The sequence below is a fragment of the Mesoplodon bidens genome, assembly GCF_964165515.1.
Source record: "Mesoplodon bidens genome assembly, chromosome: 7".
NCBI lineage: Eukaryota > Metazoa > Chordata > Mammalia > Artiodactyla > Ziphiidae > Mesoplodon > Mesoplodon bidens.
In genome coordinates, this window is record NC_138164.1 from 79267883 (window position 1) to 79286989 (window position 19107).

Consider the following 19107-nt stretch of genomic DNA (forward strand, 5'->3'; position numbering starts at 1 on the left):
CAGCGAGGACCCGCCCTCATACAGGAGCCAATCCTGAGTAGCCCGGGGGACGAACCCCGGAAGCGAGCTTTCCGGCGGCGATTTTCCCCTCTCTAAGGTGGGTAGGTCTTTCTCGTCCGGGGCCACGCTTCCTGGTCGCCTGGCGCCACCTAAGAACTCCTGGGCCCAAAGGGGCGGGTCCCCTGTCGACCCCTGCCGAGCCCTGCAAATCGGGCCGCGTCGTGGGTCCTAAGTAGGGCTGGAGCGGCTTCTTCGCTCGTAGAAGTTCGGAAGGCCGCAGACGCGACTCCTGGGCCTGTGAAGTGACCGGTGGTGCTGGAGGGCCGGGACTGGTGGTCTTCTCCCTCACCTCCACTCCCCAGAGACTGAGCATTCGGACTCCAGTTTACAAGCCTTTCCCTGCGTCCCCTTATTGTCTGCCTGGATCCCGGGTTCAGCACATCTGCATGGCTTTGTGCTAACAGCAGTAAAATAGAGTACATTAAAAAACAATGTGAAACTTCTGAATTAGAAAATTTGGGTTTTAGTTCCATGGAAAGTTGTTTTAATCTGTCTGAACCTCAGCGCCTTCACTTGTAAAATGGGGTTTACGGCCCCACCTGTCACTGAGTTGTTAAGAGTTAACATAGTTTAGATCTCTTATGGAATGTGATCTTTAAAAAACATACCCTAGTTCTTGGTGGAGTATCATCAAGTAGGTATCTTGATCGGCTCTTTAAGTCCTGAATCAGGGAGATGCACCTGGGGTTGACTTTTTAAATTAAATCCATTAAGAAATTTTTATATGTAATTTATTTTACCTGGAACAGTAAATTTAAATTATGAAAAGTTTTTATGAAAGGGAAAGGGGGGTATAAGATCTGTGCTATAATGTTACTGTGGTTGATACAAATGACAAGTGAACTATACAGTAAGGTATTTAATAAAGTGTTTAATGAGTAGATTTGTGATCACTTTTGTATTGCAAGGTTCAGAGAACAGTTTGAGGAAAGTGAAAATATTAGAACATAAAGCCTTTCTGATAGCGTCTCTCGATTGACTCTGGAAAGTTGGACAGTCTTTGGAAATCCTTTAGTACAGTCCTTCCATTGTGCAACAAAGTAACAGGTCCAGAGAAGGTATTGGTCATGCGTGATAAATTTAAACTTGACTTTAATGCTCTTGGCAGTAGTAATAAAATCTGATGATGCATTAGGATTGTATCAATTAAAGCTCCTGAAAATTAGGTAGAAATAAATCAGTATCCTAGGGGTACACGACTAACTCTCAGATTTCTCAGAATCCATTCCAAGCAAAATCAAGTGACAGGGCTTTAATTCTGTTTAATTCTACAAATATTTCTTAATGTTTGCTATATATAAGTGGGACATAAATGTAAGTTAAATATAGTCCCTATCCTTAAGCTTACAATCTTTTAAGAGACTAAAACAAGAACAAAATTAGTGGTGAAATAAAACAGTATGTAGCACACAAAAAAGTAGAAGCTAGAGAGAGATCTAATTTGGAGGCTCAAGACTTAATGAAGGAGGCAACATCTGAGAAGAGTCATGAAAGACTGATAAGATTTCGACAAATATAGTTGGGAAGCTGAGAAATATTTTTAAAATATCATTCTCATTTTGTTTAATTGGTTAAAGTTTAATATGCTGCATAACTCTTTAAGCTGATATTGGTTTATAAATTGTTATGGCAGCCTAGCAGAATAAACATCATTTCCTTCAGGAAGCCTTCTCTACTCCCTGAGGACTGGGTTAATTATGACCTTCCTGTATATTCATCATATCTAGATATGGACTTATCATAGCACTAAAACACGGTCTTTGCCATTCTCCCTGACGAGACAGGAAGCTTCTTGAGGTTAAGACGTGGATCTTGTTCATTATTGAATCCCAGTACCCAGAGACTGGCACATACCAGGCATTCTATTCATCTTTGTTGAATGAAGGAGTAAATGACAGCCAAAGTTCTGTTTCAAAACAAGAAGCCAACTATAAGAACTATAGCCAAGAAGCCAACAAGAAGAACTATAGTTGTCTGTCAATGAATAGGACTACTTTTTAAAGCAGTGAATTTTCCTAAGCCTGAAATTGTTAAAGTAGAAATAGGTTGATTATTACAGATGTCATGATAAAGATATCTGCATTGATGAGAGATTGGGACACATGTCCTTTGGGGGCTATTCCATCTCTAAGAATCTCTGATTCTTGTAAGTAGTTTTTTTAGGAACTAAAAATTTTTGCTCCTGCTTTATAGCTTCTGTGTGTCTAGTCTATAAAAATCGTGAATGTGCTTATCTTTATTAGTTATAATTTAAAAGCTTCAAGCATTAATCACTTAGCATAAAACAATATAGTATGTGAACCAATAGATTCAAAATAATGTTATAACCACTGACTTAGTAGAAAAACAATATTAAAAATAAAGATAACTGAAATCTATCAGTTCCAATATTTAATGAATGTGAAGGGTATTAATAAACACCAAAAAAGTTTAGACAGGGTTTATTTGTGTATATTTGCAAGACTTATCTATGCTATTGATAAAGCCTCAATAATAATTTTGCTCCTAATTTTTGTGTTTGTGTTTCAGATCTTGATGCATAAAATAAAGCAGACGTAATTCATCTCTGGAAAGATTATTTATACTCTGGCATTTGAAATGCTTTGTATTTAGAATAGTAGTAGAAATGGAAAAAGAGAAAGTAAATGATGATGGAAAACCAGACCCAGAGAACTCCTTGGACTTTTCTGAACACTTTAACCAACTTGAATTATTAGAAACACATGGACACCTTATTCCCACTGGCACCCAAAGTCTCTGGGTAGGGAATTCTGATGAAGATGAAGAGCAAGATGAAAAAACTGAAGAGTGGTATCAATTGCAAGAAAAAAAAATGGAAAAAGATCCAAGCAAATTGCTTCTTTGGGCTGCTGAAAAAAATCGGGTAAAAAAAAAAAAAAAAAGAACAGTTAAAGAGGAAACCTTAATTTAGTAGGAAAAGCATTAGATTGGAAGCCAGAAGACCTGTCCTGAATCTTGCTTTAGTCTGTAACTTTGGGCAAATCCTACTGTTTCTGAACCTCTATTTTCTTATCTGTAAAAATGGCCACCATAATACCTGCCTCTCTCATACAGGGTTTTATACAGAGGCAATGTACATGAAAACACATAGTAAGCTACAAAGTGTCACATGGGTATTTTGGGGATCTTTAAGAATAATTAACTATAAAGAGAGCAAGCAGTCATCTATATCTTTAAATCATTTATATTAAGTCAGGATCATCCTAAAGACAAATATTTAGTAAAGAGAGGATGGGAATTAACATTTATTAAATACCAACTATACCATGTGCCTTACTACATTATTGATTTAATCCTTATATATCCCTATAAGATATGTCATATTCTTCCCTTTTACAGATTAAGAAGTTGAGATTCAGGAACATTAATTTGCCCAGGATCGTCCAAGTAGGATGACCCTGCTTAACAGCCAAAATCTGTTCTTCCCACTTAGCCATTTGTATCTTGTTTTACTAAGTTCCCCCATGTCTGTGTTAATAAACTAATAACTTAAATGGTCTTATATTTTTGGATAACTTTTTAAGCCAAGAGCAGACTGCATCCCACCAGAGGTCCTCAGACCAAACTGAAAATCACTTCCTGAAAACATGTATCTGAGGTGGTTTTAGTTAGAAGGAATTGAGCTCCTTAATCTCGACTTCCTTGTTACCATTGTATTCTACTGTTAAAAGAAGTTTTTTTTTTTAAATTAAGAGTGTAGTTGATTTACAACGTTGTGTTGTTTTCAGATGTACAGCAAAGTGATTCAGTTATACATATACATATATTCATTCTTTTTTAGATTCTTTTCTCATTTAGGTTATCACAGAATATTGAGTAGAGTTCCCTGTGCTATACAGTAGGTATTTTTTAAAGTTTTATACGGTATGTATATTGGTGTGGTAATCCTACTACAGAAAGATCAGTCTGTTCCATTACTATGTTTTCTTCACAGATGAGATATAAAATATTAATACAATTCTAGCCTGTATTATTCATCTAGGACTATAGCTTTTATACAATAAGCCTTCATTGGACCAGGAATAAATGTATGGTTTGGTATTCAGAGAATCATGTTCTTAGAATCAACAGTTTATAGTTAACACTGACTTGTTCATTGTTAAATCAGTTCCCCCCTAAAAAAAATACTATTTTTTATTTTACAGTCATCTGCTAACAAAGAAGTTTTTATTTAACTTAATTAAATCTAACACCACTAGACGGTTTAATTTTCTTTGCTTATTGTTTCATTTCGAGTTGGATCTGTAAAAGGTCTATTTTCTTCTCAGCTGACCACAGTGCGAAGACTGCTTTCAGAAAAGGCCACCCACGTGAACACTCGAGATGAAGATGGGTACACCCCGCTCCATCGAGCAGCCTACAGCGGACACTTAGACGTGGTCCGGGAGCTGATCGCTCACGGGGCAGATGTTCATGCGGTGACTGTGGATGGCTGGACACCCCTGCACAGTGCCTGTAAGTGGAATAACACCAGAGTGGCTTCTTTCTTACTGCAGCATGATGCAGATATCAACGCCCAAACAAAAGGCCTCTTGACCCCCTTACATCTTGCTGCTGGGAACAGAGACAGCAAAGATACCCTTGAACTCCTCCTGATGAACCGCTACATAAAAGCAGGTCTGAAGAACAACCTGGAGGAAACTGCATTTGACATCGCCAGGAGGACAAGCATCTACCACTACCTCTTTGAAATTGTGGAAGGCTGCACAAATTCTTCACCTCAGTCTTAATGGTTCTAATAATGTTTCTAAGTCCCAGTGCCTCCTTTGTGTGAGATGTGAAATGTCCCCATCGTACAAAGTTGACATCAAAAGTCTTAGGACAGTAATTCAGTGGTACTCACGATAATATCCTTCCAAGTGAATTGCCTGACCTTGATGTCAAAGTGTATTTGAAAGTTGATTGGATATATCTTTAATGATTTCCGTGGTGTTTGTGATTTTTATCAAATCATTTTAACTTACCTATACTGAAAAACTTGTCACAAGTTGTACAGAAAACTAATGATATTTTTGGTGCTGATCCAAGAGAAATGTATTTTTAAATATTCCCCCATCCTAGATCTTTGTGCAGTATTTAGTATATTAATGTGTATTTTTATAAGGTCAGGTAACTCAGAATTTCGTTTAAAAGTCTTAATATACTGGTGCAGTTCAGCTGTCTTCTCTGCATCACCATAGCCATTTGCTTTCATTGTAAACCATAAGAATGAACATATTAGTGTCTTGAATCTTCGTAAATTAAAAAAAAATCAAGACACCTAGATCTTTGTTTTCTAGAACCTAGGCCATTTTCAGGAAGTAGCTAGGTGTTTAATCCACGAATTTTATATACTGCCCCCTCCCACAATCCACACAATCCTGTGGACCATCCTACCTCACCCTGGTCAACCTGCATATTCCTTATGCTGCTGGTGAGTCAACACGACCCTTCAGACACGCGCACAACTATACCTTGGTTCAGATCATAACATATCTGCTCTCCAGCTAGTTTTATCTCCCTGGTCCTGCTGAGCTGGGCACTGCTCATCTAGTCTCTCAAGTTCACAGGAAGTGTTCTTTTCCAGGGTCCTCATTTTATACAAGCCACACAAAGGCAAAGTGACAGGGAAAAGGAATTCTAAGAATGAGGGGATGATGATTATATTGGGGTGAGAACCGCAAAGTGGCTCAGGCCTTTTTTAAAAAGCCACATTGTGGATAGTGACAAAAGCATAAATATAAATATTCCAAAAAAAATAAAAGTTTTGAACAACCAAAAAAAAAGAATGAATTCTTTTTTTACCTGTATATCTTCCTTGGATCCATAACATGTTTATTCATCCAGCATACGTTTATTTATCATGTACTCTCTCCATCTCTCCAGTAGCAGTTTCCCGTTGACTACATAACCCCTCTGTGACTAAAACAAAGGAGTTTTCTCTTAACTTCTTCACACCAGAACTAACACACTGAGCAAAGGGAACTAAACCAATGGCCCCTTTCTTCGGTTATATTTTTAAAATTTCCACCAAGGTTTGTCTCTTTTGACGTAGCCCATGTGACCCAGTCATCTTAGACTAAGTAATAATGTTATTTAATCAGATATGTGTGGCAATTTTTAGGTTAGAACAAAATTGGATCATCTCAGAAAAGTTAGAGATAACATATGAACTGAATCTTTGTGACAAACAGTATCTTAAGACTTAGGAGTGCTTCAGTTATTTTGTGATCTCTGGCTAGGAGATACCTCCGTTTCAGAGTATCAGTATCAATATCTTCGATATCAGGGTTTTGGCAGAAAGTGAGAGGTTGCTTTCTGTTTAATCTGCCCTAATTTAGTGATACCAAATGACAAGGTACAGCTGGTAGACAGTGATGGTAGAATAAGACCCCCACTACCCCCTTAGACTGTTAAACGAGGCTGCCTAGTTATCTGAAAATCACAGAGCCCATGGCTTCTTTCTTACTTGGGAATGAATTGCATCCATGATTTTATGTAAGTTTTCCCTTTGAGTATGGCTCCAAAGGAGCTGCTTTGTTTCTAAGAAGCTGAGATGTGACTTCTCCCTTTTTTTCAGGCTTCAACCCTCAGCCAGTGCTTGGGAGCAAATTCTCCATATTAGAGAAATCCCTTCCATCCCTGAGGGCAGAATTTGTATTGTTTGCTTCCTTTATACTTTCCTTAGTGTTCTTTTAAATTTCATTTTTTAATAATTTTTTTCTTTTTTAATCGAAGTGTAGTTGACATACAATTTTATATGTTTCAGGTGTATAACAGAGCTATTTGATACTCTCCTTAATATTTAGTAGACTCCTCTGTCCACAGAAGACATGCACTAATCATGCTTTTGACTACTCAGTGGACCCTTGAACAACACTGGTTTGAACTGCATGGGTACACTTAAAGGCAATACTACACAACCCATACAGTTGGTTCTGCAAATGCGGAACCACAGATATGGGGGCTGATGATAAAGTTTGGTTTTTGCACAGAGGGTCAGCATCCCTAACCTTTGTGTTTAAGGGTCAATGGTATTACTTAACCTGTGTTTTCCAGTTTTCTTTAAGAAGGCTGAATAGCTACGTTTGCAAACAAAATTTCCTCTAGTCTTGAGTTAGTCCAAAGACTTTTTAAAAACATAAAATCCATGTTTTTCATAACTAAAGTTTAATTGTGATTAACTTATATGCTTGAGGAAGAGGTGACTTTTTGTCATTGTTCAAGGGACACATCGTAATCCGTAGGCCCACAGTGAAGTTAGCTGGCTTTGCTTTTATATATCTTAAATATGCTTCTCCAGGGAGCTTTCTGGCTCACAACCTAACACACTGATGGGACTTCTTAGCGTTTTTATACTGCACATGTGACAGCATCCATTTATTTCTGTTCATCGGCATCTATTACTGCATCCACCACTATGCTGGAAAACCATGACCAAAAGAGGTCCAGGGAAGTAACACTTGCTCTGAGACTTACGTCCCAAACCAAAATGAAACCTCTGTATCAATTCTCTGTTCCTGATGAGTACATACACCATCTTCACCCTACCTGGAATAGCTCTAGGGATGTATGAGCTGCTTTGGCTCTGAGAGGTACCAGCCATGATGGCATCGTTGATGGCTTTACTGTAATTAGTTACCATGGGATGCTCTGGTCCCTCCGTAGGATTACCAGACGACCATTCAACTTGTGCAATATGAAGGGCATTCTCTAAAGGGAATTTAAAATCTGTGTTTACTAAGTTCCAAAGGCAGTAAACTAAGAAAGATTGAATTAGCCTATTAATGTTCTAAATTCCTGAAAATTTCCCTTTGAACTCCTACAATTTCACTTCTGGGAACCTAAGTGGAAATTATCTAAATCAGTGCTGTCACATAGAAACATGATGTGAGCCGCATATGTAATGTTGAGTTTGTTTCTAGTAGCCACATTAAAATGAAAACAGATGAAATTAATTTTAATAATACATATTATTTAATCCACCCAAAATATTCCAACATGACAAATATTTTAAAAATTGAGAGATTTCGCTTTTTTTTGTAGTAAGTCTTCAAAATCATGTGTATTTTACAGCACATCTCATTCAGACTAGCCCCATTTGACTAGTGGCTACTCTGTTGAACAGTGCAGGTCTAGATGCCTGAACTACTCCCTGGAGGGAAACAGAATGGTGAAGAGGAGGAGCAGGGAACTTTGAGGCAGATAAATCTGGGTGCAAATCATGATTGCCACTTATGTGTGCCTTTTGGTAACTAACTTCAGTTTTCTCACATGTAAGATGGAGATAGTATCTATCTTCTTACAATTTTGTAAGGAATAAATGAGATGTAATGTGGATAGGCTACCTATCCACATTACATCTCAGGTACTCAAAAAATTCAGGTACTGAAAAAAATGCTATTGAGTGGTTCTTTTCTCCAGCATTTCAAGCAGAAATGCCCTTCTTATTTTAGGTATTTGGATCCTTGAAGATCCCAAAGCTCTCCCTTTATATTCCTATAGTCCTCTCTCATGACTTTTTAGTAAAATATGCAGCAAGGAGCTTCTTTCAAGAATCCAAACACCTCCACTCCTAGAAAAAATGCCTACCCCATCTTCAAAGGCCTTGTGAGGTGTCAAAGGTCTCCAACAGAAGAAAAATTCAAGGAATAAGCAAAATAAAGAAAAAGAATTTCACCAGATAATTACAAGGACTTGAAGAAATGAGATTCTGAGAGAAAATATATTTCCATCGTGAACCCAGGGCCTTGAAACTCAAAGTTTTACTGCTCATTCTGTGTGCGGCTTCTTGGTACTTACAAAATGAGTGGCTCTTTAAATTCATGCCTAATTTTTTTCCCTTTTCAGGATGGGTTTTGTAATGCTGAGCAAATGGAACAAAAATATAAAAACACTTGTATTTGGTTTATCACTATAATTATTAAGTTGAAACTCAGGAACATCTAATAGTTGTAACCATGAATTTAATGACATTGGCCCCATCAGCCAGTAGATCTCAGAGTTGCAGAAATCTGTAGGCCAGAAAATGTGCTTAATGAAAGAAATAGCTTATAAAATCTAAAAGCAAACTACTACCTAATTTGTTTGGTCCCTTCCCTTTCTATTATGATATATTCAACATTTCATCTCTGCTAGACAGTACTTGAAAATTAGGAAAACATCATTGGAGAATTAATGTGAGTTCATAAGAACAACTGTCTCCTGAGTAGTCACTGGAGTTCCTTTTCCAGACACAGCTGCTTAAACAAGGCAATTTTTAGCAATAAAAAAAAAAAAGTGAGCCTGCCATTATTAAAAAATCAGGTGTCTGTCAGGTTTTTCTAAACCCAAATATAATAACTCATGAAGAAAATATATCCCAATTAAAGGAACCAAATCTAGGAGCAAGAAATAGGTCTGCTGTAAAAATATTAAGATTTAATATACGAATCAGATCCTTCATGACACATACTAGGAAAAGCACTCGAGTTCAGATTTGCTTCCATGTGCTTTTGTATATTTCTTATTTGAAGATATGCAAAGCTTTCAAGAAGAATCAAAAGGAAGAAAATGGTATTAGGATCCTTTCATCCATTCTTTTGACTTCAGTCTGCACCCTTGGACAATGAAGTGGTTCTGGAGTCCATCTAGAAAAGTAATTGTGTGTCACGGTTCCTCACTCTATTGACATGGGGCCAGATAATTCTGTTTGGGGGGGCATCCTGTGTATTATCCGGTGTTTAGCAGCATTCTTGGCTCTACTCACTAGATGGGAGCAGCACCTCCCCCTTCCCAGTTGTGACCATCAAAAATGTCTCCAGACATTGCCAAGTGTTTCCTGCTGTATGTCATCAGAAGTCTCTAAGGCAGGAGATTTCAGAATTTGGCTGGTCACAAAGCTGTTTTATTAGCATGCAGGTAAATTTTATTCATGTTGTGTGTTTTCCTTAGATTTTGGTTAGGCATTCCAAATATTCATCAGTGTACATTCAAAAATTAGATAATCGTTGATTCTATTTGAAATGTTTAGTATTTTGTTAATGAGATCTTTCAAAGACTTTCAAAAATTGGGCTAAAACATACAATTAGAAAAAGAGAACTCTTTCATACTGAGTTTCATGTGTCAGAAAAACTCACTCCTGTTCCCAGGTTTGGCCTCTAGGAAATTTATCCCTTAAGTCAGATGAGAAATTCTAGAGAATTTAGAGAAATTCTAACTTCTGGGTATTAAGGGAGATCATAAACAAAGCCTGATTTTTAATAGGTTGCACCATTATAAATGTAAAATTTTTATTGCATTCTTGGGTAAAAGGCAATGAAATTGATGCACAGTCTTTCCCCATCTAAAAGAAATGCTGGTTAAGAGAAGCCAACCTCCTCTGTAGAGAAGAGGGAAATGCGGAGGGAGCTGGCAGCTTCCAAGTGTCAATAACTGTGGAAATAGAAGACAATCTCTTAATATCATTACCAATCTAGAACTCTTTTAGTTTGTTATTAAATATAAAAATCATGCAGTATAATTTATTTTGGCAGTTGTTGGAGGAGGTCATCGAGAGGATGTGGACCCGGGCAATGAAGTCTCCTCACCCTCTCCCTTGTCCTTGGAATGTATGTTCTTCCTACTGTTCCCACCATGAGAGACCTTTAAAGGACGTGACCTTGAGAGAGCAATGTGTTGTTGAGACCACCTGGACTGAATACATGACTGAACCCAGTTAAGGCCTCTATGTAAATTTTTAAGATTCTGGCAGGCAGGTATGGAGATCTACTCATCTTGCAACCTCCATAGACAAGCTCCCTATGTAAGTTCCCATGCTTATTAAACCTGCCACCTATCAAGCTGGAGCTGTCTGCCTCTTTCTTTGGTCTCTCCTCATCCTCCATGCATGGGGGCCAATCTTAGATTTCACCCAGGAAACTCCTGAGATTGCAAACCAACAGAGATGACTTTCACTTTAAAAATGAATCACAAGGTAAAATATATCAAAGTCATAATGTAAAAAAAAAAATTCTATATCTGTTTATCAGCCTTCCCCAGTCATTTTTTATGTAATGCACAAATGGAATAGTCTCATCTGATCTTCTTTATGAAAATTTTTAAATATCCAAAATGTGCTACCCTGAACCACTGTGATAATAGCTAACACCTGTTTATTGGGTGCCAGCTGTGCTGTAGGTGCTCACATACATTATCTCATGTGAGCCTCACAGTAACCCTACGAGATAAGATGTCATTGTATGAACAGGAAAGTGGACTTATGGAGGTTAATTGTCATGCAGTCAGTGAGAGTGGGAGATAACTTTCAAACCTGTCTTTGTGATTCCACCACCTTTGATCTGATATCTATTTGTAAAGTTGAGTAAAGAAGACGTTGTTTGGTGCACATGTAATTTATTTTCTTTGAACTGTTTCCAGAAAGCTTTGTTCAAATGTTATAGATTTTCACCTATGAATGTTAATATCTAAGTAACACCAGTTAGGCTATCAAATAGTCATAACAACAAAAATTCCATTTTCTTTAATATTATTTTTATGTAGTTTATTTATTGTAGTGTTTGAGGACATAGAAACCACTGTTATTAGGAAGAAGTTGCATTTTGTGGCACAAAAACATAAATAGGCACAAATTCCGTTATTTGAAAATAATAAGAGCCAAAGCTTGATAGGTGGCAGGTATATGTGCTGCGGAAGTGAGCAAACAGCCAAAGCAATTAAAAAAAAAAGTTGGGGGATTTATACAACCTGATTTCAAAATTATAGAAAGCAGGGACTTCCCTGGCAGTCCAGTGGTTAAGACTCTGAGCTTCCACTGAAGGGGGCACCCGTTTGATCCCTGGTTGGGGAACTAAGGTCCCTCATGCCACGCAGTGCAGCCAAAAAAAAAAAAAAAATTATGAAAGAGCAGTATCAAGACAGTGTGGTATTGGTGGATAGAAATATAGAACAATAGAACAGAGTCTAGAAATAGATCCAGGTATACATTAGTCACTTGATTTTTGACAAAGATTCTGAGGAATGCAGTGGGAAGTTCTCTTAAAGAGTTAGTGCTGGAAAAACTGAATAGCCATTTGGGCAAAAAATTAACTAATTTATATACCTCAGAGCAGTGGTTGCCTGGTGAGAGACAGAAGTTTGATTGCAAAGGGTCAGGAAGAGTCTCTTGAAAGTGGTGGGAATATTCTGTATCTTGATTGCGGTGGTGGTTTTGCAGGTATATAAAGCTGTCCAAAGTCATTGAATTCTATACTTTAAATGGAATGAAGGGGTTTTTTTAATTAATTAATTTTTTTTGGCTGCATTGGGTCTTTGTTGCTGCAAGCAGGGACTACTCTTTGTTGTGGTGCATGGGCTTCTCACTGCGGTGGCTTCTATTGCTGCAGAGCACGGGCTCTAGGGGCGTGGGCTTTAGTAGTTGTGGCACACGGGCTCAGTAGTTGTGGTGCACGGGCTTAGTTGCTCCATGGCATGTGGGATCTTCCCGGACCAGGGCTTGAACCCATGTCCCCTGCACTGGCAGGTGGATTCTTAACCACTGCACCACCAGGGAAGTCCCTGGAATGCACTTTTATGCATAAGTTATACTTAAGGTTGATTTTTAAAAGTAGTCACCCAGAGATGACTAATTTCATCCTTTTGTTATTTTCATTAGCAAGGAAGAATATATGAGGACCTCCTCCCCAAATTCTAGGGGTATATCTTCCTGGGGGCCTGCAGAGTTTTATGAGTTATCCAAAAAATATACATTTCACCAATTCACTGGAATTTTTAAAACCCCAAGCAAAAAGCCCTTTATAACTGCAAGGAGAAGTTTCTCCATTAAATGATACAGTAGTAAACAAAATATTTGCCCTAAAATAATTAGTCCACTTGACAGCATTCAACAAATTTGAGAAGATGGTTTACTTAGAATAAGAAGGATTCTGTTGGCTTGTAAAATAATTTAGATCAGGACTGTTGGAATCTAGAATAGCATACCAAAGTGGTTATAGCATCTACTTCTCTGAAGAATAAACAATAACATTAAATATCCCATTGTTTATTCAACTGCCTTATTACTAAGCAGAAGAAAGACTGAGATGACTTCTGGAGACGTGTTTGATATCTGTAGACTTAAATACAGAAAGCAAAACTTAATTCACTCAGATTTTTACTAATATACCATTAAGTAACACAAAGTAATATTTAAATTTTGGCAATATATTAAGTTTTATTTCTTTGATAAAGACTTCATGTTTTTACATTAAAAATAATTTTTAACTTATTACCAGAAAAATTTAGTCTTGGGTTTTGCCTCCATCTAGTGGATATTTTGGTCTTTTCATTTAACTAAAATGAAAAAGAATAAGCCACTATGTTTTTGTTGTTCATTTTTAGTTTTTTGGAATAAAAAAATAAAAAAGTGGTAACCACAATTCATGGATAAAACAGTACATTTTATACTTACTTTTATCAATATTTATTCCCAAGAAGATTTGAGATGGTGTATAATTAGTGACATGCATGTACTAATTGGAAATAGAAAACCAAAAGCCACTTAGGCAAAAGAAGGAAATATATCACCTAAGTTAATAGAGTTACCACAGTTGACAATTGAATTATCTCCAAGGTTTTTGGTATTGGAGATAGAAGAAAAACAATAACTGCATGATTCTTTATTATTTGATCAAACTAAACCACATTGGGTTTTTCTGAGTAAAAATATTTTCAGGCTAACTTTTTCCTAACTAAAATATGCTTAATTTTTGTATAATTTTGTAGAGGTATAGAAAACCTCTACAAAAGTGCATAAATCAATTAATTCTGCAGAGTGAACACGTCCATTTTTTAAACATCTTTATTGGAGTATAATTGCTTTACAATGGTGTGTTAGTTTCTGCTGTATAACCAAGTAAATCAGCTATACATAAACATATATCCCCATATCTCCTCCCTCTTCATCTCCCTCCCACCCTCCCTATCCCACCCCTCTAGGTGGACACAAAGCACCGAGCTGATCTCCCTGTGCTATGTGGCTGCTTCCCACTAGCTATCTATTTTACATTTGGGAGTGTATATATGTCCATGTCACTCTCTCACTTCATCCTAGCTTACCCTTCCCCTTCCCCATGTCCTCAAGTCCATTCTCTACGTCTGTGTCTTTATTTCTGTTCTAACCCTAGATTCTTCAGAACCTTTTCTTTTTTGTTTGTTTTTTAGATTCCATATATATATGTGTTAGCATACGGTATTTGTTTTTCTCTTTCTGACTTACTTCACTCTGTATGACAGTCTCTAGGTCCGTCCACCTCACTACAAATAACTCAGTTTCACTTCTTTTTATGGCTGAGTAATATTCCATTGTATATATGTGCCACATCTTCTTTAGCCATTCATCTGTCGATGGACACTTAGGTTGCTTCCATGTCCTGGCTATTGTAAATAGACATGCAATGAACATTGTGGTACATGACTCTTTGAATTATGGTTTTCTCAGGGTATATGCCCAGTAGTGGGATTGCTGGGTCATATGGTAGTTCTATTTCTAGTTTTTTAAGGAACCTCCATACTGTTCTCCATAATGGCTGTATCAATTTATCCCACCAAGTGTGCAAGAGGGTTCCCTTTTCACCACACCCTCTCCAGCATTTATTGTTTGTAGATATTTTGATGATGACCATTCTGACGGGTGTGAGGTGATACCTCACTGTAGTTTTGGTTTGCATTTCTCTAATGATTAATGATGTTGAGCATCCTTTCATGTGTTTATATTTCTGTTTTTGTGCCTGTACCACACTGTCTTGATTACTGTAGCTTTGTAGTATAGTCTGAAGTCAGGGAGCCTAATTCCTCCAGCTCTGTTTTTTCTTTCTCAAGATTGCTTTGGCTCTTCAGGGTCTTTTGTGTTTCCATACAAATTGTGAAATTTTTTGTTCTAGTTCTGTGAAAAATGCCATTGGTAGTTTGATAGGGATTGCATTGAATCTGTAGATTGCTTTGGGTAGTAGAGTCATTTTCACAATGTTGATTCTTCCAATCCAAAACCATGGTATATCTATCCATCTCTTTGTATCATCTCTAATTTCTTTCATCAGTGTCTTATAGTTTTCTGAGTACAGGTCTTTTACCTCCTTAGGTAGGTTTATTCCTAGGTATTTTATTCTTTTTGTTGCAGTGGTAAATGGGAGTGTTTCCTTAATTTCTCTTTCAGATTTTTCATCATTAGTGTATAGGAATGCAAGAGATTTCTGTGCATAATTTTATATCCTGCTACTTTACTAAATTCATTGATTAGCTCTAGTAGTTTTCTGGTAGCATCTTTGGGATTCTCTGTGTATAGTATCATGTCATCTGCAAACAGTGAGAGTTTTACTTCTTCTTTTCCGATTTGGATTCCTTTTATTTCTTTTTCTCCTCTGATTGCTGTGGCTAAAACTTCCAAAACTATGTTGAATAATAGTGGTGAGAGTGGGCAACCTTGTCTTGTTCCTGATCTTAGTGGAAATGGTTTCAGTTTTTCACCATTGGGAACAATGTTGGCTGTGGGTTTGTCATATATGGCCTTTATTATGTTGAGGTAAGTTCCCTCTATGCCTACTTTCTGAAGAGTTTGTATCATAAATCGATGTTGAATTTTGTCAAAAGCTTTTTCTGCATCTATTGAGGTGATCATATGGTTTTTCTCCTTCAGTTTGCTAATATGGTGTATCACATTGATTGATTTGCGTATATTGAAGAACGCTTGCATTTCTGGGATAAACCCCATTTGATCATGGTGTATGATCCTTTTAATGTGCTGCTAGATTCTGCTTGCTAGTATTTGTTGAGGATTTTTGCATCTATGTTCATCAGTGATATTCGTCTGTAGTTTTCTTTTTTTGTGACATCTTTGTCTGGTTTTGGTATCAGGGTGACGGTGGCCTCGTAGAATGAGTTTGGGAGTTGAATGCATCCATTTAATTACCACCTAGCTTAAGATATAGAACATAACCAGTGCCCCCCAAGTGTACCTTGTGCTCCCTCTTCCCGTGCTCCCTAAAAGGTAACCATAATTCTAACTTCTATTACCATAATTTTGTTTTGCCTACATAAATGAAATCATTTATTATGTATATTTTTGTGTTTCTTTCACTAAACATGACATCTGTGAGATTTATCCATACTTTTGCATGTAGCAGGGATTTGTTCTTTTTCATTGTGTAGTATTCTATTACGTGAATATACAACCATTTATATATACATTTTACTGCTGATTTTCGAAGAGCCTTTGAATTGTTCCCAGTTTGGTATTTTATGAATAGTGCTGGCGTGAACAATTCTAGTACAAGCCTTTGGTGTACATACAGTCTTGTATATACTTAGTGTCAGGACTGCTGGGCCACAGGGTATACTTATATATTCAGCTTTAGTAAAAACTGCAAAAACAATTCTCCAAAGTGGTTATGCCAATTTACACTCTTAGCATCAGGGAATGAGAGTTCCAATTGCTCCACATTCTCTCAACCCTTGTTACTGCCAGGCTTCTTTGTTTAAATAGCTATTCTAGTGCGTATGTAATAATATCTCACTGAAGCTTTAATGTGTATTATCCTGATGACTAATGATGTGGAGCAATTTGTTATATGCTGTTTTTTGGCTGTAGAACTTGCAGGATCTCAGTTCCCCGACCAGGGATTGAACCCAGGCCACGGTAGTGAAAGCACTGAATCTTAACCACTAGACCATCCGGGAACTCCCTCCACTTTTTTCTTGGGTTGTCTTCCCTCTTCTTATTGATTTGTAGGCCGTCTTTATATCTTATGAATACTAGTCTTTTGTTGGATATATGTATTACAAAAATGTTCTCCCAGTGTGTGGCTTGACTTTTCACTCTCTTAGTAGTGATTTTAATGAAGTGATCTTAATTTTAATGGCCTCTAATTTATTCATTGTTTTTCTTTATGGTTAGTGCTTTTTATTTCCTATTTAAGAAGTATTTGCCTACCTCAGATCACGAACATATTTTTTCACTGTTATCTTCTAGAAACTTTATTGTTTTATGTTTAGTGCTATAATCCATTTTGACTTAATATTTGTGTTTGATATGTGATAGGAGCCTAAGTTCATTTTTCCCCATATGAATATCCAATCTATCCAATATTACTTATCTAAAAGACCACCCTGTACACACACAAACGCACACACTACACTGCAGTGACATCTTTGTCATATATTTGGTGATCATATGTAGTTGGGTCTGTTTCTAGACTCTCTATTTTGTTCAAATTGATATATCCTTCCCTCAGTACCACAGGCTTAATACTGTAGCTGTATAATAAGTCTTGATATCTGGTAGTGTAAATGTTCTGACTTCGTTTGTATTCTTCAAGGTCGTTTTTGCTATTCTTGGACCTTTGCATTTACTTTTCAATTTTAGAATCCCCTTGTCAATTTCCATATTAAAACAACCCTGCTGAGACTTAGATTGAGGTCACAATATAGATCAGTTTGAAGAGAATTAACATCATTATAAAATTGTGTTACAATTCTTGAATGTAATACATCCATTCATTTACTTAGATATTCATTATTTTTTCTTGGTAATGTTTTAGAGCGTTCTGGTGTTCTTTCCTTTTTTAAAAGATTTATTCTTATGAATTTGGTGGCTTTTGTTTGATTTAAATAGTACTGTTTCTAACTTTTCATTTTCTATTTCTTTGTTTCTATAAATGAAAGTAAAATTTATTCTTCTTTATTAACTACGTGTCCAGCAACCTTAATAAATGTATTAATTCTAATAGTTTATCTGTACATTCATTTGCATTTTCTATGTGTATAACCATGTTGACATGGTTTCCTCAAAAGTTAAAAGTAGAATTACCATATGATCCAGCAATTCCACTTCTATATATATCCAAAAGAATTCAAAGAAGGTTCTTGAATAGATATTTGCTCACCCACATTCATTACAGCCTTATTCACAATAGCTAAGAGATGGAAACAACCCAAAAGCCCATTAACAGATGAATGAATAGAGAAAATGTAGTATATACAGAAAATGGAATATTATTAAACCTTAAAAAAGAAGGAACTCCTAACACATGCTACAACAGGGATTAACCTTGAGAACATTATGCTAAATAAAATAAGCCAATCACAAAAGACAAATTCTGTATGAGTCCACTCATGTGAGACATCTAAAATATTCAAATTCATAGGGACTTCCCTGGTGGGCGGGACTTGGGCGAGGAGAAGCGGTGAAAGGTGAACTGGGGGAAACCGCAGTAAGACTAGCTAAAGCCGCAAAGGTTTTGGAGGGAGGGGGCGGAGCTGCTGTTTTGGCAAAGGCAGGGGTGATGGTTTTGTGGCCGAAGGCATCTGGTCCATTTCCCCAAGCCCTCCTTCATAAAAGGCTACCTGAGTCCAGGTATCCTCCAACTTAATTGGTAGTGGCATTGGCGTGGAAGGTATTGAAAAAAATTGTGTGTGTGTATATATACATACATATGATATTAAAAATATTAAATTATAAAATATATCTTAATTATAAAAATGTGTAAAATATAATATATATTTAAGTTTTAAATATATTTAAAAATATGTTTAAATTATAAAAATGTATAAAATGTAATATACAAATTTAAATTTTACACATAAAACTATGAAATTTATATTTTAAATACATAAATTATATACACACACAGAAATATGCAGATCATTTTTGTCAATTCCTTCATTTTACAGACCAGGAAACTGAGGTCTACACTAGAGGAAAGGAAGTGACTTGCCTACCGTCACCCAGTGCTGGAGAAATCCTTCACTTAAATCACCGTCTCTTGGATTATCAGTTCATAAATTATGATTACCTGATCCTTTTAGAATCTCACAATTATGGGTCACCTTTTAACACACTGCTGTTGTTTCCTCCCTGCCCTGCCAAACACACAAACAACATTCAAATAAGTAAAAGCAGTTCTGGTTCACAGTCACAGCCAACATGGTTGAGTCCACGCTAGGTCCAAGTGCTCTTCCATACTGTTCCATAAATTTACAGATATTTCACAGCCCTTTGTGCCCCACAGATCTTCAGTAGGTGGTAAGCAATGATG

General features: G+C 36.7%; 1 protein-coding gene across 1 annotated transcript; it reads left to right on the forward strand.

Annotated features, from left to right (window-relative positions):
* The first annotated feature begins 31 nt into the window (after positions 1-31).
* Positions 32-5834, forward strand: ANKRD49 (ankyrin repeat domain 49). Its single transcript, XM_081239853.1, has 3 exons — positions 32-97; positions 2590-2944; positions 4350-5834. The coding sequence occupies exons 2-3, from the start codon at positions 2687-2689 to the stop codon at positions 4809-4811; spliced, it is 720 nt and encodes a 239-aa protein (XP_081095979.1). The 5' UTR covers positions 32-97; positions 2590-2686; the 3' UTR covers positions 4812-5834.
* The last annotated feature ends 13273 nt before the right edge of the window (positions 5835-19107 follow it).